At 36.4% G+C, this 24,108-nt stretch overlaps 2 protein-coding genes across 2 annotated transcripts; both read right to left on the bottom strand.

Annotated features, from left to right (window-relative positions):
- Window positions 1-291: 291 nt before the first annotated feature.
- LOC129236268 (wolframin) lies at window positions 292-3,510 on the bottom strand. The gene is made up of 4 exons (XM_054870549.1): window positions 3,361-3,510; window positions 3,206-3,304; window positions 1,487-3,135; window positions 292-1,421 (listed from the first exon to the last, which is right to left on the bottom strand). The coding sequence occupies exons 1-4, from the start codon at window positions 3,422-3,424 to the stop codon at window positions 489-491; spliced, it is 2,745 nt and encodes a 914-aa protein (XP_054726524.1). The 5' UTR covers window positions 3,425-3,510; the 3' UTR covers window positions 292-488.
- Window positions 3,511-10,322: 6,812 nt separating this feature from the next.
- LOC129237364 (putative gustatory receptor 98a) lies at window positions 10,323-14,431 on the bottom strand. Its single transcript, XM_054872061.1, has 4 exons — window positions 13,576-14,431; window positions 13,441-13,517; window positions 10,721-10,879; window positions 10,323-10,388 (listed from the first exon to the last, which is right to left on the bottom strand). The coding sequence occupies exons 1-4, from the start codon at window positions 14,429-14,431 to the stop codon at window positions 10,323-10,325; spliced, it is 1,158 nt and encodes a 385-aa protein (XP_054728036.1).
- Window positions 14,432-24,108: the final 9,677 nt, after the last annotated feature.

Below are 24,108 nucleotides of genomic sequence, written 5' to 3'. Positions count from 1 at the left end.
AGGAAGTCGGGTGATTTTCCTTTTGGTGGGACAAAGTATATATGCCTAAAAGGAAACTATGTTGAAAAATAAAAAAGGTTTGCCTCAAACAATTAAGTAGTTTTAATTTTTGCACGGAATTTTCAAACGACACTCGTATTAACGTTACGCGACTAGGCATAGGCCAAATGATAACAATTTTTTACTAAACCATCTAAACAAAAAAACTGCGATTTTCTTTCTGATATTTTTATGATGATTTTTCAAAATATATACACAACTTTCTAATGAATAAATACATTCTTTTCTTTACATGTATATTGTATATATATAATTTTTTTATTTTAAATTTTACAGTACATCAATATTTGTGTTCTGGTACATTTCATTTGTCATGGTAGTTAAGTGAGAAAAGCATAAACATTATTTAAAGATGAAAAGACGTTACGTATTATCATACATACATATACTTGTATGTATGTATGTACGTACACACATGCGATGTGAAATTATTTGAATGTTATAAGTGGATTCAACAATACGTTCAACAGGTATTTAATGCCGCGCCTTAGATCGCGCATTCGTGCGTTTAAGGGTGACTTTCGTTCCAAGCTTACCGATTTTAGCGTTTCGTCCCCACAAACCAAACATTTAACAGCCAATAACTGTATGCGTGCATGTGACGCACCCAAAATATAATCTTCGCGAGCCCGCACGTTATTATCCAATAGCAGTCGACTATTTTGCAGCGTGCCATAGAATTGAAGCCGATCCCCCGACATTAAGGAACGTGTAAAGTTGCCAAATTTGTGGCTAGCTTGTAGGACAATATTAGTGCTCTTGCTAAGCAAACCTTGCGTTGGCATACGCACACGTATTTCATATTCATATGAGTTCCAATGGTGCAACGAGCACGCACTTTGCAGTTCACTGTGCTGAAGTAAACGTTGCATATCAACGCAATAAGGTTCCTTCTCTTGATCGCCGCACTGAAATTGATCGCTTAGGCGTGTACCATAAAAGCAGCGTACCAAACGACTTAACCACATTGGCAAATATTTATTTATATACTCGGCCCGCACATTGGACACACGACTGATTTGCACTTTAGTTACACTGCCCGTCCATACAACGGGCATGCCCTCCAAGTGGGCGCATCGTAGTTGCGTCTTGATTTTATTATGTTCTTCATTTGCTGGTTGGCCACAAAGTGCGTAGAAACGATGCCAACTCAGCGGGCCCGAGATGTGTGGTATGTGATCATCTTCATGACTACGAATAGCATCTGTTCCTTCTACTACAGTTTGGCCATTATCCACGCTATCAATTATAGATGCATGTTTATCGAGTGATATTATATTGGCAAAGCGCGGTGAGTCCTTGAAATTTGCAGTCATGTAGGGAAATGTAAGTATGCAAGCAGCCATAATGCAAACAATCACCTGGGAAAAAACGATATGTCTATATACATATACATATGTATTAGTGAAACAATAATTAGAATTACCTGAACAACGGTCACGTATTTCTGTGTAGTGCGATTCAATGCCAAAAAGCAAGATACGAGTAAAGCGAGTATGGCCGCTGCAACTGTGCTGCCTAAACGTATACCCTGGTCGGTGAAGCCCATCCAATCAATAGCCACAAATACAGGAACCAACAACGAAACCAATCCAAATAAAGGCAAGAAGAGCAAAATGCCTGCCAAACCTAACGTTGCCCTTACCATGCCGAACATTGTAGCGCTTTGTGAGGTTGTGATACACAATTGTAGCCAACTCAAGGTAACGCAATGCGGTATGAGATGTGTGTAGATGCCACACCAATTACTGCGTGAAGCAAGATGGACCAAGAACCCCGGAATGAGCAGATATAATGCAGTGCGGCAATTTAAGCAAAACTCAATGCCATTGCCAATGACAAAGGAATAAAATGTAGGTACTTTGAGATCCAAAAAACGCCAACCTGTTGCAACTACATCATCCATTTCATATGGATATTTGGCGAGCACGTTCACACCAAAGGAAACTAGCACAATCCAGTCAGGAAATCTACGGCCTGATGAGTACATGAACGATATAAGCGATGCAAAAACAAAAATGCATGATGCAATAGTTAATTCAGAATGTGGCAGCCAACCGTTAGCTATTAGCGGCGATACTATTAAGTTTCCTATGAATGCGCAAAAGAAATACAAATAGGGCTTAAGGTTATTCTTTAAAAATAGATTTTCCGAAAGGTCCGCCTCGACGTTGTGATCCCCGTAGCTTAGAAACAAGCCGGACCAAATTCGAAAATCAACAAAATCTTGCTTTGTTTTAAGCATTTTGCATGTAGAGCAAATCATAATAGCTAAGCAGAGATAGTAAAATATCACTGGTACGAGCACCGTAAGATTTCCACTTGACATTAGCCAGTATAAAACAAAGAGTAAGCCCATGCGTACACTAGGCGGTATGGTAGTTGGAAACGCAGCTATAAAATTCACCAAACGGTGATAAAGTATAGTACAGAATAGTATTGGATGGAATAGCAACCGATGAAAGCATGGCACATGATCCAATGTCGCTGGGTGAGGCACAGACAGTGTTAGATCGTCATTTACTGCAGGCATACGCCCTGCTGCGTAATTGATGGCGGCGGATACCAAATTTTCTTCCGTTATAACACGAATCGAAGATGGTGACGACTCTTTTGAGTGCGAAGCAACACGGCGTCTATGTTGCCTTTGTCGATGGCGTTGGGGCAAGTTCACATGCCCGTTACCAATAGTCGCAGCGTCTGTTAGTGGCGCATGCCGATCATACGCATATTCATCTTCGGTGTCTTCTTCTGATGTTGATACTGAATAACCTTGACGGCGTCGTTTCTTTTGAAGATTATAAATTTCGCGCATTTTACGCTCTAGTTGACGAGGTGTTATATGTTCACCACCATTGGCTAAGCAGGAGAATAGTTCACGTGCGGCCTTGCGAGCTGCACGCTCACCGGGTGTCATTGATAAACAACAACGTACCTCAGATTCATTTTCGGTGGTGATGCCACAACCTTCGTCGTAGCATTGTCGTAACAGCTTAGTGGCGTCTTCGTGGCCTTGCTGTGCTGCGCGAAGCAACCAGTGTATTGCTTGTTGACTTGACGAAGATTCATTTTGTTCTATACAAAAACGCATATAGTGAAAATTTATAATTTGTCATGATATGACATAATTTCATGTAAAACATACCGATTGTTTTGTCCAACAATTGTTTGGCCAAGTCATACTGCACCTCAGAACAACCCTCCGCAGCTATATGATACTTCAAATTGTTTAATGAAGTGCGATCTAATTAAAATAACATTGAGACATAAAATTATTAATTACAAATATATATTAACTACCTTCCAAGTTCCACTTTCTACGAGTTGTACTACCAGATGGCTGATTTTTAGCCCAGTTCGCCATCTTTTATTGTTTTTTCATAAACGCTGCATTTGAGAGGTTCGTCCGACTACAACTATTTGTTTGAAAATTCCAGCAGCTGTTTCAAACAACCAAACTTCTCTTACTCTTTGCAAATGCCACATTCACAATAGTACTAAAACTTTTCAAGCATGAGCGAGTGCAAGATTGCTCAAATTGAAGCGTAACTTAACGTTTACACGTGACTGATTTGCATAGATTAGAGCTCTACACTGACACATTTTTTCTAATCCATTTACAATTCTCTCATTGTCTTCGTTACCGTCCAAGAATGATAGCATAAGAGATTGCGCCTTCCGAATTTGCAGTGAGCTCAACCTCGGAAATTTTGTAAACGAAAGGAATAGGCGAAAGAAATATAAACTCACAAACACGGTTGTTGTTTTAGCAGCATAAACATTCCCCATACATATATATGGGGAATGTTGCTGAAGTGACACTCTTTCGCCGAATATAAATCCGGGTCGTTCCGGTTACGTAGAACCGACTGTCGTGATGAAAAGATTTGTAAAGGTGGTTTATGTGGCAGGCCGTTATTCGGCTCTGAGCGAATTTGACAGAATCGACTGATGGGCTGACATCACTTGGGATATGTTTAACAGAAATGTAGCTTGTATTAGAGATATACGAATGCCATGACACTAAAACAAGTTAAATTTTGTTAAACATATCGGAAATGACGTGTCAGTCAAAGTTCTCCTCGAATTTTTTTTTTATAATAGCGATCAAGCAAATTGCTTATGTGCTTTTGTCGTCCACCAGTCAAATTCGAAATATTGTACTAACAAAAACAAAATATCGTCATAGGAGCAGAAGTAGCAGCCTGCGCAACGGGATGGCCATTTTACCGCCAACCATTCTAAAAGGTTCCTTAAGGGGGTCTTCTGGTCTCGAGGCCCTGAAATGAAGGGTTTTTTTGGGGATTGATTGTGACAAATCCTGTGAATATTTAAAAAAAAAATTTTTTTTATTTTAAAGGTACATGTCTTGGCTTTTAAAAAATGGTTTTGACTTTGAAAAAAATTAACACCCGCGACCTTGAAATGGCGCTGAAGACGTCCACCTCCAAACGAAACAGGTCTCCATTTTGGTCACGGTTTTTCCACCTGGGTAATCAGAAAGCAAAAATTAGATATGCGTTGTCTTCAGAGTTGCCCTGGTTAAGTTTTACCGTGACAGATTTTTTTTTTTAATTTTTTTCAAAAGTTATGCAACAATTTGCAAAAAAAATTTTTTTTTGCTCATTTTTTGAACTTTAAAAGGTTATAAAAATGGAATGAAAAAAAATTTCAAAAATCGTACACGGGGAAACTTAGCGGTAAGTTTTCCGAACCTTTTAAGACCAAAACCATTGAAATCGGAGTATAACTACTATGAAAAGTGTGACCAAAATGCTTAAAAAACACGATTTTCGGGGAAACGCGTTTAAAGATAAAGTTTATGATGAAAACGGCCGGAGGAGGGTACACTTCGGTGCCCAGAAAAATGTGAAAAAATGCGATTTTCAAAAAATCCTTTCTGTGGCGTATTCTCGCATACACATACAACAAAATTATGCAAAAAAAAAAAATCGATTTTTTTTTCGCTGGAGACCAGAAGACCCCCTTAATACATTAAAAACTTTTTCATTCATAAAGACAAGCTCATACTTTTCAAAGCAAAGCTCGTTCATTCATAAGCATCTTCTGAAGCAAAAATGTTTATCTTCATTTTAGTTTCAATTTCATTGGTGGGGAAAAAATTGATTGATTGATTGGTTCGGCATACTTTAGTTCACTAAGGAACAAATATTTTACAAATCCATTAATTTTCCTATTTTTGCCCACTTCTTATATGGAGCCGTACCGCTGTGTATAAGAGTAACTCATCTCTATAAGTCGTCGCGCTGATTTCCCTTTCCTCTTCTTACTTCACAAACGATACTGTATGTCTAATGGATACGTGACCGGCGAAATTCAAGCTTAGAGTTCCGTTATATGATATAACAAATTTAAATCCTGCTAAATATGCGAATTCTTTTCGCAATACGCGTTGTGCAATTTGTTAGTTTTGGGAGAAATTTAGAAAACGTTCGCTGTTTTTTTCAAAGTAATTTCCGCCCATGAAAAACAATTTGGAGCAGTGTTCGTTTTTACACACCCTAAGGCTCAAAAATGGCATAAACATCTGCAGCAAAATATTTCAAGAAGGCATTCATAACTAAATGGGAGCAACGGAATACCGAAGTTAAAAACGTTGACGACTTCCCCGGCCGAGGACCACAACAAAAAAAGAGGTTGTCTGTAAAGTCGGTTTACTGACGATAGTTTAACGTGATAACGTCATAAGAAAATACTAATTGAATGGTTGCATTTTTCAAAAGAAAATTTTAATTTTATTTGTTTGATAGATATTTTGTATGGATATAGAGAATGAGTTAACATTAACATTAACATAACATAACATAACATAACATAACATAACATAACATAACATAACATAACATAACATAACATAACATAACATAACATAACATAACATAACATAACATAACATAACATAACATAACATAACATAACATAACATAACATAACATAACATAACATAACATAACATAACATAACATAACATAACATAACATAACATAACATAACATAACATAACATAACATAACATAACATAACATAACATAACATAACATAACATAACATAACATAACATAGCATAACATAACATAACATAACATAACATAACATAACATAACATAACATAACATAGCATAACATAACATAACATAACATAACATAACATAACATAACATAACATAACATAACATAACATAACATAACATAACACAACATAACATAACATAACATAACATAGTATAACATAACATAACATAACATAACATAACATAACATAACATAACATAGCATAACATAACATAACATAACATAACATAACATAACATAACATAACATAACATAACATAACATAACATAACATAACATAACATAACATAACACAACATAACATAACATAACATAACATAACATAACATAACATAACATAACATAACATAACATAACATAACATAACATAACATAACATAACATAACATAACATAACATAACATAACATAGCATAACATAACATAACATAACATAACATAACATAACATAACATAACATAACATAACATAACATAACATAACATAACATAACATAACATAACATAACATAACATAACATAACATAACATAACATAACATAACATAACATAACATAACATAGCATAACATAACACAACATAACATGCTGTTCAAGCAAGGTAACGACGCATGAGCAAGATAACGACGCATTTTTTGGTGCGTGCGGCTGGCTAAGACGTTATCACGTATATAATAACAATAACATTAAAACAACAGGTATTATTAACAAACTTGGTTTTATTTTAAATTCTTCAAGTAAATCAAATTAATAATAATCAATAAGAAGGCATATGCAAATACAAATAAGTGAATTTATATATGTACATATGCGCATATACATACACATATACGCTCACTTAAGGGGGGACCCTCATTTAGACGGTCGAAAAATGCATCATTTTTGGGAATTTTTTTCTCAGGTAAAATAACTTCAAACGTTTTGTAATTCATAAAGTACTTTAATAAATGTCTTGACTGTCTACAAAAATTTTCGGAGAAGAAAAAAAACATTTTAAGTATGGAAATATACACCTCGTCCATGGCACCTCATTCTATCTGTGTACATTCTAGCGCTCTGAATTTTTTTCTGAAATAAAAAAACCAAATTTTTTTTAAAACTTTAGGATAATACCTTCGATGTGACATTTTGATTTAAAAAAAAAATGTCGAAATTGATATTTTTTACCCAGTTTTATATTAAAAGTGATTTTTCATGCATAAAAATTGTTAAAATTACAAAAAAATATGAAAATCTTTTTTTTTTAAAAAACACTTAATGTCACATTGAAAACAATTTAATTATCTTTAAAATGAGCTATTGTAAAGCCTGATTGGTTCAATACAGCGTTCTCAATTGTGTACACAAAATCGAAAAATGATGTTTCGAGAAAAACGCGTTTAAAGTTTTGGATACAGGCGATCAGGCCACCCGTCGCGTCCTGTTAAAAATTGTGTCACTCCTTCAAAAATACAGATATCGACTTGAAATTTTGAAAGTATATTCTTAAATAGTTGTAGAATAGATTAAAATTATTTCCAAAAAATCGATTTTTTTGACCCGATAAATGAGGGTCCCCCCTTAAGTAGGAGAGAGCAAGATGTCGAACGTTGCCGTTCGTTTGCTTTGTTTGCTTTGTCGTTCGTTCCGCGCTTTCGCTTGCAGTTCATTCAAGGTAACGGCAATGAGCAAGGTAACACTAATGAGCAAGGTAACGACACATTTTTTCGTGCGTGCAGCCTGTTAAATCGAATTATAAGACGTTATCACGTCAAAATACCTCCAAAGCAAGATCAGAAGATTAGTGATTTGTTTGGAACAAAGCGGAACTTATCGTTGGGTGAAGCTGAAGCAGTTTCAGGGAAAAGTGGTGTCAAAATATCCAAAGACACGATTCGAGAATGTTTACGTGTAGAAGACCTCAAATTCCGGAACACATTGAAAAAAGACCTGCATGGGCTAAGATAAAAAGGAAATGGGCAAACGAAATTTTCGCGGATGAATCTTCCTTCTGGGCGAATAGTTGCATACGGCATTCCTGGTGTCCTGCTGATATTCGACAACTTCAACGAACTGTTAAGCATCCAGTTAAGGTTCAAGTTTTCGACTATTTCTCCGAAAGAGGCCGTTTATTTGTGTTCACCGCCAATTTCAAGACAGTTTTGATCTATAAAATTAAACAAGAAAAATTATTACCGTCAGCTGCGAAGATGTTTGGAAAAACTAGCCAATCTTGGATTTTACAAGATAGAAATGACCCCAAGCATCGAAGCCAAAGGTGCATAGAGTGGAAACAGCAAAATGGATTGAAATCTTGCTTCGGTCATCTGATGCTAACCCTATTAAAAATGTTTGTGCAATAATTAAACACAAACTCGAAGGAAAACAAATATGGACGCTCAAATAGTTCGGCTGGTTTGAAGCCTATTAACTCCACAACTTACGCAGATATGTATTAACAAAAAGTCTGACTCGAAGAGGTGCAGCCATAGCTGGTAGTGGTGGCTATAGATTTTATTGAATATATTATATATATATATATACAGTTAAGGAAAAAACTCTACATACACCCCCTTAGTTTGTATTTCTAAGATATTCGTAAGGCAAATTAATAAAGCGTTTGCTTTAATATTTAAAGGACCAAAAACAAAGTTTATTTACATAACAAAATGCTAATTCAAAAGCATAACAATAACAGAAATAACAAAAACAATAAAAATTCATGAGAAAAAAGTCTACATACAGTGTTAAAAATCGAATAGAATATTTGATTTCTTTTAAATATAATAAATAAAAGGAAACAATATATTTTAATATTTTGTAGGACCACCCTGGGCTCCAATAACCGCCTGAAGACGACGTGGCATAGACATCACCAAATTCTCCGTAATACTGGGCGCAATTTCCGACCACGCCCGAGTTAGGGCAGTTTTCAGTGTTTCACGACTTCTGATATCATATTTGCGAGCAGATTTTTCCAAAACGTCCCAAATATGCTCAATTGGGTTAAGGTCTGGTGACTGGGGAGGTGTTTTAAGCTGTCTTGGTGCATGATAAAGAAGCCAATCTCGAACAATATGCGCAGTATGCTTGGGGTCGTTGTCTTGTTGGAAAATCCATTGGTTTCCCAGGCCCAAGCTTTCCACAGATGGCTTCAGATTTTGTTCCAATATTGTCTTATACTGATATCTATCCATATCTATCCATAGCCTTTAACAAAAACCAATCGACCAACTCCAGATGCCGCCATAGCTCCCCACACTATAACATAGTTATAGTTTTTGACAATAGTTTGCACTGTAGAGCGACTTAATTTTACTATTTCAGCAATTTCCCCGTAAGATTTCTTTTCTTTTCGAAGAATAACCACCAAATTTCGAACTGATTGCTGAATTTCTTTTCTATTTGCCATTTTTAAAGTTAAAACGTGTTTTACAAATCGCTTTCTGAATTTAGATAATTGTAATGTTTGACAGATAAAGCAAATCAAGAAAACTAACGGGTTTTTTCCCTTTAAGTTCTTCATTTTCCAATGTATTTTAAGAGTTGCCAAAGCTGTATGTAGACTTTTTTCCCACCGATTTCTATGTTTATCGCCAATAGTTTATAAGTTACCAATATTTTCAAACTTTTTTTTTCTTCCAACATTCTTAACTATTAATGTCGTAAACATTCACATCAAAATTATGTTGAATATTATCACTAGTTCTCTAGAAGTTGAAAATAGTCGGGTGTATGTAGAGTTTTTTCCTTAACTGTATACGCGTACACCCTTTTTGGGTGTTCAGCCAGGTTCCTCCTCCTATTAGTGGCGTGCATCTTGATGTTTGGAGGGACCTACAGATTCAAGCCGACTCCGAACGGCAGATATTTTTTATGAGGAGCGTTTTCATGGGAGAAATACACTCGGCGGTTTGCCATTGCCTGTTGAGGGGCGACCACTATTAGAAAAAGCTTTTTCTTCATTTTGGTGTTTCACGGAGATTTGAACCTACGAACTTACGAACTCCGAATGGTAAGCACGCACCAACACACTTGACTACGGCGGGCGCCGTATTAGAATCGAATTGGTCAAATAGTTTCTAAGTTATAGCGATCACGCTGCTAATAGATAATAATGGTTTGGATTCAAAGATTGTAACTCTGCATTATTTCATACTTATAGCTTAATAGAAAAATGTAATAATACTTTCTTATTTCGTTATTTGTTTACGACCCCAATGCGCGTACAAAATACACAGGCCAGCTGTTACTAGACCCTGCAAATTCATATTTGGATAAAAACACAAATTTAGTGTTCCAAAAGTAAACGATTTCTTAATTATTTGTGTTGTAAATATACACATACATACATATAAATACATATATTTGCACAATGCGCTAACGAAAAATATTCGAAGTTGCTGGAGTGCAGTTTTTGTTGACTTATCCGGGATATGTGAAATATTTCGATTTTATTAGAAATTACTGCTCAAACGGACATACGAAATTGTATAAGTATTACAATATACATAGTTATGGTAAATATATACTGAAATATAAATGCATAGGTTAAAAAGGCTTTACTTCTCCAGGAAGGCACTTCACTCACTTTGCCAAGAGCTCCAATATTGACTGTAACAAAATGGCCCGCCTCAAATGAAATTGGCTCATGCCATAGCTGCATTGAAATTCGATTCAAACATCTCATAAGGAGCGGATTTCGTCGATCTTTTAAAATATTTCTAAAACTAGAACGCAATTTTCTCTCCTGAAAAAAAAAAATGCTAGTTAAATGCTTTTTCCATACTAATATTTTATTGCCGTCGGCTGGTTGCTTTATAAAAACGCTATAAAATTCAATGCTCTTCAATTATTTTGTATTATTGAAAAGAGTAAACCTTTCGATTGGTTTGTAAAATATAACTTTGCTAAAATTGCTGCCTCAGTTGGCCTTGCAGTACCTCTTTTGCCAAATCAAATTTTCAAAACTATGTTGGCGAGTTTTGGCTTGTTTCTTACGAAAGGCTCGCCTGATATTCCTCTTATCATCGCCGTCGGCGGAAGATAACAATATCCCAAGATGACGAATAATACGTTTACCGAATATATTGCGGCCGCCGAATGGATTGATGTGTGACTGCCATTCGGAAATGCACAGGCTCGAAACTCACTATGGACATGAAACACCAATCGATAGAAAAAGTTCTTTCTAATGGCGGTCGCTCCTCGGCAGGCAATAGCAAACCATAGAGTATATTTCAGCTTCCTCATAAAAATATATTATTGATTAATAAATACTTTAAACATATTTTTTATTAATTTTAAAACCACCTTTAACGAACCACCACGAACTTATGAACTGATCTGATATATATGTATATAAAGGGTGATCAGATTGGAGGTACTTTTTCCAATAAAGGTTTTTTGACAGAACTCGCACGACTACTGTCAAGCTAAATGCATAATTTTTTCAGTATTCATTGACATTTCATCATGGAAAGTCTTACACCTCAACAACGTTTGCAAATCCTGCAATTATTATATATTACGAAAATCGGCGCTTTATGAAAAGGGTTCATCGCGCGCTCAGGCCAATTTATGTTGTTCAGCCCACTCTTGGCTTAATGGCTATGTCAATACGCAAAATTACTGTATTTGGGCTGAGGTTTCTTCAAAAACGAGCCTGAAGCCAATGTAACATTGAATGGCGAACGCTATCGCTCTTTTTGATGCCGTGACGCCGGAAATTGAAGCTCGTAATCTCCACAACATTTGGTTCCCACAAGACAAGGCTACCTGCCATACAGCCAGTGAAACAATGGATTTACTGCGTCGTCATTTCGGTGAGCAATTTATCTCTCGTCTGTACCGAAGTCGTCCAGCAAGTCATTTACAGTTGGTGTTAACGGACGGCCGAATTACGGTGTAGTCGAGGTCAACATTTGAAAGGGACTATCTTTAAAAAATAAATGTCAAGAATGGTTCTACGCAAAAATAATGAAGATTGCAAAGATTGAATTTTCTTTGTACGACAATTATTTTGCAGCTGCAGTATACAAACAAACAAGCGCTTAAAGTTAAAAATAAAGATTTATTTAGTAGAAAAGTTATTAAAAAGAAGTTAGATGATTATTTTTGTGCCACCTTGAGCCTAACTTTTAAATATTTTGAAATATTATTCAAGTATATAGCGATTCAAATCATTAAGGGGTATATACAGTTAGAATTTTCAAAAAATCGAATTTTTTTATATTTTTTCTTAATGTACATACATATATTTAAGAATACACACAGAAACGTTCCGGTGAATATTTTCGAAGTTACATGCAAATTTGAAAGGACGTTTGAGTGCTTGAAAAGTGCTTTACAAACTTTAAACGCGTTTTTCTCAAAATGGTGTTTTCAAAGTCGGTGACCAACATTACTCGAAAACGGCTAAGCCGATTAGTCTCAAATTTTAACACGAGCTTCTTAAATATATTTTTTAGTAATTATATATATACATATAATTGGCGCGTACACCCTTTTTGGGTGTTTGGCCGAGCTCCTCCTCCTACTTGTGGTGTGCGTCTTGATGTTCCACAAATGGAGTGACCTACAGTTTCAAGCCGCCTCTGAATGGCAGATATTTGTATGAGGAGCTTTTTCATGGCAGAAATACATCCGGAGGTTTGCCATTGCCTACCGAGGGGCGACCGCTATTAGAAAAATGTTTTTCTTAATTTTAGTGTTTCACCGAGATTCGAACCTACGTTCTCTCTGTGAATTCCGAATGGTAGTCACGCATCAATCCATTCGGCTACGGCGGCCGCTGCAATTAGTAATTAACCGAAGATTTTTCTCACCGACAAATACTTTTTTTTTTATAAACAATTTAAGGCCGAAATTTTGGTCAAAAATCGATTTTTTTTTAGAAACCGCCATTTTGTGAAAAAAATGTATTTTGCTTATTCCTTCGATTAATTACTAGATTTAACATTACTTTAATGAAATCTGTTTGGCTTTTTTAATTTCAGAGGATCCAGTTCAGAGATATAGTGGTCACCACAAAACGTCGTTTCTCGGAGGAGCTCCCGGAGATTAGCTGTAGCTCCTTTCCAAATAAATATTTTTTATTTAAAATACGGTTAAAAAATAACATAATATGTGTAGAAATTTTTAGATCAATATTTAAAAGTTTTCTCAGAAAAAATTCTGGAAAATTCGATTTTTTCCGGCCTTCTAACTGTATATAACCCCTTAATTTTTTTTAAAGCGTGAAATATATGTGCGTATCCAAATTGCATGTGATTTTAACAGGAACCAGCCGACGTCCCACCTTTTACTTACCCATCGTTCACATATGGAACAAAGAAGACACGCAATTGTTAAAGTGAATATTTGCACTGCCCATAAAACTATTAGATCTTGCAATATTATGTTATGAGTACATCAATTTATTATTACGATAGAAATAAAACTTACAATATCGAACTCTTGCCGTTGTTCCTAGTTCGGTGTTCAAAAAGGCCCAATATGCTAACAGGGTCAGATCTATAAGCTGTTTTGCAAATAGTCCTGGTAAACTCCATTCAAAGTAGTTGGTTAGCACTTGCACATTTTCCCAAAGCAAAGCATGCAAGTCTTGTAGAGCTACAAAGCCCATCAAACATTCTTGACGTTGGACACTACTTGCGAATTGCATCATCTCCACTAATCTGCATTGAAGGCGTGCTGCTCGGCACACATCGAATATCATCACCATGAATACAACAATGAAAAACATAAATTCGAACATTTTCACTTTCAACACAAGCTCCGCGTACATGCTGAGCAATAAATCCACTTTGAGTGGGAGCGTCACCACCACAAAACAGATTATCGAAATCATATTTATTGTAAAGTGAATCTGCAATAGCCTGATGTAGAATTTAAGCCTCGAACAATCGAACTGTATGGCAAACTTATCCAATAACAATATTCGCATTTGCTCAAATTTATTGAAGATTTTATGATACATTTCTACCTTCCAAGAGCTCTCCAAGTACACAATTAGTTGGACCATTAATAAAGTGCTGAAGCCAAGACCCTGCAACGCGATTGTAAAAATGTCGTCGCTGTTGTAAATTGATTCTCTCACATTTTTCAAGTGTCTATGGATTAGATAGACGACGAGTGAAAATATAGCAGTGATATGTAAACTCATCGTTGTTAATTTTCGGCAGGACAGGTCCTGCTTGCTGACAGATGGATTTAAGCAGCAAACAATACCCATTAAAATCATTACACGCTGAAAGGATTGCAGCGATGTTCTGAAGATTGTCTGCTCAAATTGGAACATGTGTGACGTTCTTGGTTAGAAACTTAATACAGTTATTGAGGTAAAGTAGAAGACAATTCTTTTTGCGCATTTACGCAGTAACTGAATCTACTGGCTCTACTACAAACGTTTACAAGACATATTTTTTTACACACATACATACTTGTATATTCAAATACATATGCGAGTACTCGTACATGCACTTATATAATTAATTCTTGCAAGTATCTAAATCTACATACCTTAAATGTAATTACTTAAAAGCGCATTTGCATGACCATACGTACATACACATAGTAGAAAAAGTCTGCGTTCACCTATGCAAATATTCTTTGCATTAGAAAAAGTTCAAAACAATAAATATTTCAGAAATTTTTTTAATGAATTTTATTTAGTTCACTTAAACGTAACTATCACACATATTTCGCTACCAATAACAAAATCAAATTTAAAATGAGATCACATAAAATTAAAAAGGCCATTCAAACTAAACGGAAAAAGTTTGCGTTCACTTCAATAATAATAAAATAAAAGGCTTAAGATCATAGAAATGTTTTAAAATTAATAGCTAGTTGGATATCCACGCCTTTTTATGACTTCTAGAAGGCGTCTTTTCATTGATCCAACTAGTTTGGCTGTTATTTCTGGACTTATGGCTTCCCATTCCTCTTTAAGCGCGTTCTTAAGCATTTCCTTGCTAGTTATTGTACGCTCTCGTATTTTTTTTTTCTAGAACGTCCCATAAGTGCTCAATGGGGTTAAGGTCAGGTGATTGTGGGGGTGTGCGAATTTGTTTTGGAACATTATACAACAACCACAACCTAACAATCTCTGCTGTGTGTTTCGGGTCGTTGTCCTGTTGGAAAACAAATCTTTCACCGAGTCCCAGTTTGATTGCACTTTCTCTCGAATTCGTTTTTAAAATATCGAGATAATCATGTCTGTTCATTATCGACTCAATAAACTGTATATTTCCAACGCCCGAACTAGCCATACACCCCCATATCATGGCACCTCCTCCCCCATGCTTTACCGTAAGTACCAGATTTTGCTTTCCAAGTGCCGTTCCGTTTTTTCTCCAAATAATTTTACGACCTTTTATCTCGAAAATGCAAAACTTGCTCTCATCTGAAAAATTACACACTTTTTAAAAACTCAGGTGGCTTGTTTACGTATTCCTTGGCGAAAGCCATCCGCTTAAGTCGATTTACTCGCGATATGAAGAGTTTTTTTCGGGCCACTCTGCCGTGAAATCCGATTCTTTTTAGAATTTTTCTTACTGTATCTGGATGTACTTTCTTTTGGTATTTTACTTCTATGTCTTTTGAAATTTGGCTTGCTGTTACTCGTGAATTAGACTTCACAAGACTAGTTACGTTGCGTTCTTCTCTTTCCGTCAGTTTTTTTGGGCGCCCAGAACGAGGCTTAGACTCCAAACAATTCGTTTGCTTGAAGTTGTTTATCACTCTTTGAACCGAGGAGTATTGCCTCCCAACAATTTTCGCGATTTCACGATAGCTCTTACTATTTTGCCACAAACTTACAATGATTTTCCTTTCACCAATATCTATTTCTTTTCGCCTTTGGTCCATAGTAACAAAAAATGTATTTCTAATATCAATTTTTCCTTTTAGATTTGTTCTTAACCGCGTCAACTACATGAATGATTTAAAATTAAATTTAACGTAATTGCCATGCAAATAATCGTCATTATTCGAAATGAACGCACACTTTTTCTGCTCAGCCTATTTAAGTAACTGTACTACAATCCCGTTATCTGAACACGACGCAGCTCAAACTCCAAAAAAGTTTGTTCATACCCTCTACGAATAATTTTCTTTGAAATAAGTGAAAAGAAATAACTGAGAGTTTTAAGATAAACACGTTAAATTATTTTAATATAATACTTTATAACACTGGGTGAACGCAGACTTTTTCTACCATGTGTACATACATACATGCATACAGTGAAGTACTTAAGTCTGCATACAGCAGCATATTTTCTTATTTCTCATAAGGTATACAATAATTGAAAAAACTGCTGATGTATTGTAGTTTTTTTCTGAATTCATATTTATTCAGAAATTCATAAAAATTAAATTAAAAAATTTTTTGAAAACTTTTAGTATTTAGTAGGTTCACCATCGTTATTAATCACTGCGTCGTGGCATTGATTCAACTATTTGGGTAAGCTCTACCCGCGTTATTCGGTTCCATGCCTCCATCAGCTCATTCTTTATCGATTTTGCGTCAGTTATATTACTATATATATAAATATTGGGTGTAGGAATAAGTTTACGTCCTCTCTTAGCCAAAGTTCGAATTAGTTAATCAAATAATACATGATGTTCCCGTCCCTCTTTCATTCATAATTCACGTGATATTATGTGAAGTATGTGCCATTGGAAGCTACAACTTTACTCCATCTCTCAGGCAGCTTACGGACTCCTCTGAGGAAAAATTCTTTTCACTTGATCCATTCATTGAGCCAGTTTGCGATGCTCTCTCTCTCATGGAGCAAAATCAGTTTGTCATGCCTATCGTCCCATTCCGGCCGCTTTTCTTTGAGAGCTCGATTCAAACACATTAGCTGTGCCAGTATGCGAACGCCAGTGATGGTTTCAGATGGTTTACGGAGTTCATAATAGATGACACCCTTCTGATCCCACCAGATGATGCACAACATAACCTCTGAAGCATGAATATTTTTTCGCTGTCGATGGATCTGATTCACCTGACAGGCTCCATATTTTTCGACGCTTAGGGTTGTCATAATAGATCCATTTTTCATCGCCAGTGACGATGCGATGTAGAATACCTTTTCTTTTCTACAGTTCAAGAAGCATCTCACACATCATCAAATGTCTCTCGATATCCCTCTCCTTCAATTGATGTGGCACCCTGCTTCACCATTCTAAACCATTTCCATCGCGTGCAAACATTTACCGACGGTTGATCTGTCAGCATCCAACTTTTTAGACATATCATCAAGGGTTCGACATACGTCTTCATCCAATAATTGTTGTAAATTGTCACTCACGTCGAAATTGTCACTTTGAAAGCGAAACCACTATTTACGAGTTGTATTTGATGAAGCGCGATTACCGTAAGTATTGATCAATATACGACACGTTTCAGCTGCACATTTCTTTGAAAGGTGATAATGAAGCATGACTTCCAGCAAATGCTGTTTTTTCCGGACGAACGTAAACATGTTTGACATCAAATAAAAAAGGATCTTTACGCCTCACACGAATGTCAACTACTGCGACCTCACATATACACCTTCAAATCACCAGTATATTACTAGAGCGAACACAAAAATATTAGCAGCAGCGGCCCCTCTTTTACGAGGGCGGAACTTATTCCCACACCCAATATAATTGGCGCTTACACCATTTTTGGGTATTGGGTCGAGCTCCTCCTCAAATTTTGTGGCGTTCGTCTTGATATTATTCCGCAAATGGAGGGACCTACAGTTTTAAGACGATTTCGAACGGCAAATATTTTTTATGCAGAGCTTTTTCATGGCAGAAATATACTCGGAGGTTTGCTATTGCCTGCCGAGGGGCGACGGCTATTAGATAAAACTTGTTCATGGAGTTTCGAACCTACGTCTTCCGAATGGTAATCACTCACCATGCTCTATCAGATTTAAATCCGGACTCAGCGGCCTTGTATTTAGTTACCTGAGTTCGTAATATAAGAGCCATTTTTTGGCACTTAGTGCAGTATGCTTAGGATCATTCTTTTGTTGGAGAAACCAACCTTACCCAAGACCCAAGTATAGGGTTTTCTAATAACAGGTGTTATTGGTGAATGGATTGCGCTATCGAGAGATGATTAAAGATTTTTTATGGCCGAAATTGGATGGTATTGATCTGGACAACGGCTATTTTCAACAAAACGGCGCAACGTGCCACACAAGCATCGATCTTTTGCGGAAAAAGTTTCCGGACTGTGTTATCTCTCGAAGAGGTAATCACAATTTTCCACCGAGATTTTGTGATTCAACACCTTGTGACTTTTTTCTTTGGGGCCACGTGAAAGAAAAGGTCTACGCCAACAGCCCAGGGTCGATTCAAGGCCTCAAAGAAGGAATTCGTGAGGCTATCGAGGACATAGGGCAGCCACTTTGCAATTCTGTTATGGAAAATTTCATGAAAAGGATATAAGTAGTCCTGTAAGCGTGTCGTGGCGGTCATTTGCCTGATGTTATTTTCCACTATTAACGGCATACCTTCCTCTTTATAATGAAATAAACATCCGATCATTTATAATAAAAAATAGCATTTTTCTTTGAATATCAATATAATATAATACCTCCGTTTGGAAAACCCATTATTCTACGGACGGCTGTAATGTTGTTCCAATATGTTTTTAAATATATATATATATATAAATTTTATACCGGTTAATAGTACCCTGAATAAAGACCACCAGGGTACTAACCAACGCCAGATGCAGTCATAGCTCCCCAAACCATTACCCTACTTTTCATTTTCATATCCGCATTTCTTCTCTTCTACATTTTTTAGCCCGGCCATCGCTTCTAAATATATTGAACTTCGACTTTTTTGTTTTGCTAATTTCTTTGTTATAAAGCAAGTGAAATATTTTGGTTTTTATAAATTTATGAATAAATATGAATTAAAAGAAACTACATGAACATTTTTTTCAGTTATTGTATACCGTCTGGTATACGTTTGTTATACTGGTATACATACATATATGCTGCTGTATGTAGACTTAAGTCCTTCACTATACATACTTACATATGCACAGAGTGGCGAAATAGTAAGTTCTGCCATTAAATAAGGAGCACAATTTCATTGAAATAACCAGGGCCGTAGAGAGCATATCCGGGCCCCCGGGGGAAATTGCAAATGCGGGCCCTTTCCAATTATGTCTAATTCATATAATTCGAATTACTCTCGAGTTCGGGCCCCTCTGAGAACTCCATGCCCGGGGTAAAAAGTTCCCCCCCCCTCTCGACGGGCCTGGAAATGACTTTTAGAGCTGGCTGTACAATATATATGTACGAGCCCAAACCACTATTAATTCGAACAGCATGTTTTTTTTTTCAGTGCGCAATGTTTAACACATTATATTATCAATACTACTAAATATAGCGCATACCAATGTATTTTGTCTTAAAGAGAATTTTAATCTCTTAACGATTGAAAAAAGAGATCTGTTCTATATCCAACAACAACAACAATATGAGTAATTTATTCAAACGGTAGTCTTAAGAGATAAGAAAAAAATGACCACTATTAATTCGAACGCTGCGTAAGCCCACCTTTATCTCAAAAGAAGAGCAAAACAAAAGCAACCAATGTAACGGAATCGCTATCTACAGTTATAATCTGCAAATAATATCACAATACAGCATGCAAAAAATTGAAAAATTGCTGCAATTTAGTGCAAGTTTAGCAACGATGGTACGTGGAGATTATTTTAAATCTGGGAAGACACTTACGGAGATCAGCAAGCAATTAAATTTGTCTAAATCATCTGTGCATGGAGTGATAAAAATTAAAAAAAAACTGGGAATATTGAAAATAATATTGAAAATAGAGGCCGAACATCAGCAATAACACCCCGCGACAAAAGACAATTGGCCAAAATTGTTAAGGCTGATCGTCGCCAATCTTTGAGAAATTTGGCTTCTGAGTGGTCGCAGAAAATTGTCAAAACTGTAAAGCGAGAATGGACGCGACTACATTTAAAAAATATTGGATATGGTTTTTTTAAAGTATGTTTTGTTATTAGCTATGTATGCATCGTACTCAATAACTTATCTTACTCGTAGGCCAAGGAAAAACCCTTGCTTACGCTTCGTCAAAAAAAGAAACGTTTGCAATGGGCTCGGGAAAAGATGTCTTGGACTCAATGGCAATGGGATACCATCATATTTAGTGATGAAGCTAAATTTGATGTTTGTGTCGGCGATTCGAGAAAACGCGTTATCCGTAAGAGGGCAGAAACATACCATAAAGAAACATAACATAAATATAATGTGTTAAACATTGCGCACCGAAAAAAAAGCATGCTGTTCGAATTAATAGTGGTTTGGGCTCGTATATTAGGTCAAACCCAGTTTTTCAACACATTTTCGCGAGTTTCGGCACTTAATTCACCAATGGCGATTTATAATCATTTTCGATTAAAAAACCCGCCTCACAAAATAGTGCCTTGTTCCATTGCGTAACGAATGTCTAATTTTAATTCCTATTTCGTTTTTCTAGGCTGTGGAATAAGTTTTGCGCTTCATATGAATGTATCTATTTTTTTTTTTTTTGGAATTTGAGATGTGTTTGGCGGGATTTTACATCCACAAAAAGCCAGGGTGTTCAACGTTTGGTATTGAAAAATACCTATTTTCGGTATGCAAAACTAAGTGCTCTGGCGCATCAAAGTTTTGAGAGTGACATTATTTAAAAGGAAAGGTTGGCAGCACCAAGAAATGCAATAAAAGACTTAAAGACTTCATTGTTTTTAAATATGGAAACGAGGTCTGTGTATGAATCAAAAAAGCTGTAATTTGTTCTGATGTGATTAAGGAGTGGACAGTTAAAGATTCTGTGAACGTAAGAGTTAGTTTCACCGCACATACAAAGATCAGTGTCATTTGCCCCTATTTTGTGCAAATATACGCTGTCATAAGTACATCCTACTAGTATTCTATTTACCATTTTGATAATTTTGACATCAAAGGAAGCTTTATGAAACCAAGGTTTTGTCGGCAAGCAATCATGCAGTTTGGCAAAAAGGTTTGGTTTTTCTTCTGAGAAAGAACGAAAGCCGTCATACCAATCCTTGAATATTAAATTTCTTATAATTCTGAGTGCCTCTTCAAAAGTGAATTCTACGCTCAATATTGAGCCGTAGCAAACAGCTTTTTTTGCAATAGCATCGGCTCTTTCATTTATTGGAATACCAACATGTCCAGGCGTCCAAATCACCCGAACACTGTCAAAACCGTATTCATTTACTTTTTGTTTAAAAAGAGTAACACAGCAGTTGTTGGAGCTTGCTTTCTTGAGCAGCAGACATGAACTCAGACTATCAGTAAAAATACAGATCTTGCTCATTTTGCATTCTTTCGCAATATCTAAGGCCTTAAGCAAGGCCCACAACTCACCAAAAGTGGAGGAGGTTCGCATTTCTATTTTAAACAAATGCTCCGTGTTGTTCGTAACATTAAAAATGCCACACCCAACGGCATTAAGCTCAACAGACGCATCAGTTGCCAGAAGATCGACACCATTACGCTTGAGTTCATCGATTTTTTCAGCAAAAATAGCTTTAATTTCATGATTAGAAAATTTGCTTTTCGCTCTCGACAAGGAGTCGTCTATCACCACCAAGTTTTCACAGTTTACGGCCATTTCTTTTACATTGGTATTCACAAAAATCTCTTCAAATTTTTTGAAAACAAAGCTATAACTGGATTTAACCTCTGCAGAGTTTTCAATCATTTTGTAAATGCTAGAGTTTGTTTGTTTTAATTTCACGATTTCTTTGGCCGTAAGCCAAAGAGATCTTTCAGTGGGTGGTAACTCATAGGCGACAGCATACAACAAGGGAACTGGTGTAGCTGGAGGAACCCCTAAACTTCTCCTAAGGAAGCAATTCTGAAAGGTAGTAATCTTTCTGATCACAGTCTTATTTGCATGACCGGTGGTGGTCCTACAATACTCAATTTTTGATCTTATAAAGCTTCTATAGAACTTCATAGCAGTCTGAGGGTGTAACCCAGCCCTGACAGAGGTCAACATCTTGAAAAAATTTAAATTGAAGGCCGAGTCCTTGATTATCTGATCATAGTGCGTTCCTAGGGTTAGTGATGAGCTTATTACTCGACCAAGGAACTTGATACTTTTTGTCTGTTTAATCATCACACTGCCAAAATTATTGTTCAGAGTTTTACGGTTTCCCTTTGCAACATACATCAGGTTGCATTTCTGAAGGTTGAATGACAGATTTAACGTATTTGCCACAAGATTAAACTCTCGAACTTTACTGTGGAGATTGGCCTCAGCCAAATCAAAATCTCTATGATATGAGGCAATAATAAAATCATCCGCAAATTGATAGATAGCGGTACAACTATCCTGAATATCGTGCAACTTAGCCGTATAGACATTAAAAAGTATAGGCGATAAACAGCTACCTTGGGGTAAGCCGTCACTTACAACAACCGAATCCGTACCAATTTTTAGGACTCTATTGGATAGGAAATTCGCAATCCAGGACGTGTAATGACCCTCTATGCCTTTTTTTCTGAGTATATCAATTAACAGATTACCCCTTACACAGTTATAGGCATTTTCTATATCCAAAGTAAGGAGTATAACCTTAAGACCTCTATTTTTCCATATAGCAATTTCATGTTGTAATTGATTGATGCACATAGCAGCCGATCTATCCTTCCTGTACGCAAAAGAGTTCCTGGGGAGGGCGCGACTCCCATCAAAGGCATCGGTTATTCTTAGCTTGAGCATTTGGTTAATTAACTTTAACATGACTGAAATCAAGGAAATAGGTCTAAAATTTTTGAAGTCTGTGAGGTCTTTATCTTTTTTTGGAATGGGAACAATCTTAATACATCTCCACGATTCTCTAATATTATTTGCAAGAAAAGCATCATTTAGAGCTGTTAGAAGGTTGCATAAGCTTTTGTCAGAGAGAGCGCGAATCATGTCGTAGGTTATTCCATCACAGCCTCCTGCTGAGCGCCGTTTTTTGGCATTAAGCACCGTGACCACTTCATCATACTGAAAGGCTAGCCTGGATACAGGAGTTGTATTAGGTAATTCCTGCCAGACAGCAGAGTTGGGTGGTACCTGTGATTTCAAATGCTTAAGGTACACATCATTATTGTCTGAGTTCCACTTAGAGTCTGCAGAATATCCATTTACTCCTCTAAGGCATTTAACAAAATTCCACGCCTCTCTCGAATTTGAATTACAATTCAGCTCCGCTATTTTTTCCTCAAAATTTTCTTTTTTGGCCTCTTTTACTTCAGCTTGCCACACCTTCTTGCGTTGCAAAGCTACTTCCAAATTTTCCGGAGATGGGTAGTGTTTAGCTTTTTTGTAAGCAGCAACAAGTAGACGATAGGACTTGGCTAGTCCCTCATTCCACCAAGCCTTTGGTTTGCATTTCTCAGACCAACGGAAGGTGGCAGCAGATATTTCTTCTTGAAGTTTATTTTCAATCATTTCGAAACATGGATCAAAGGAAATATCCCCTAAGGCATTTAGAAGCTTCTTTTTGGCCAGAAATTTGGGATTGTTAATACTAACTTTGGAGAACTCTATTAGAATTGGGAAATGGTGGCTACCACCAAGCTGAAAAGGCAGAAGATTCCAAGTACAGTTGGTAGGAGCATTTGTGAAGGTTAGATCCAAAACCGACCCATCGGTCCTGTTTAGATCTCTTTTAAAAGTAAAACAAGAATTGTTCAGACACCAGAAATCGGATGAATTTACAAGTTCAACCAATTTCTTACCTCTGGGTGAATTTAAACTGTCACCCCATACAGTCGATCTGGCATTGAAATCCCCACAAATTAACACATTTCTAAAACCGTTTAGAAACTGAAACAACCTTTTGACTTCGGTCGCAAATTCATTTAAGTGTAGACTTGGAGGGAAGTAGACCGCACAAATTACAAAGTTTGGGTTTAA

This window comes from Anastrepha obliqua, chromosome 1 (genome assembly GCF_027943255.1).
Source record: "Anastrepha obliqua isolate idAnaObli1 chromosome 1, idAnaObli1_1.0, whole genome shotgun sequence".
NCBI lineage: Eukaryota > Metazoa > Arthropoda > Insecta > Diptera > Tephritidae > Anastrepha > Anastrepha obliqua.
This window is presented reverse-complemented; position numbering and strand designations above follow the sequence as displayed.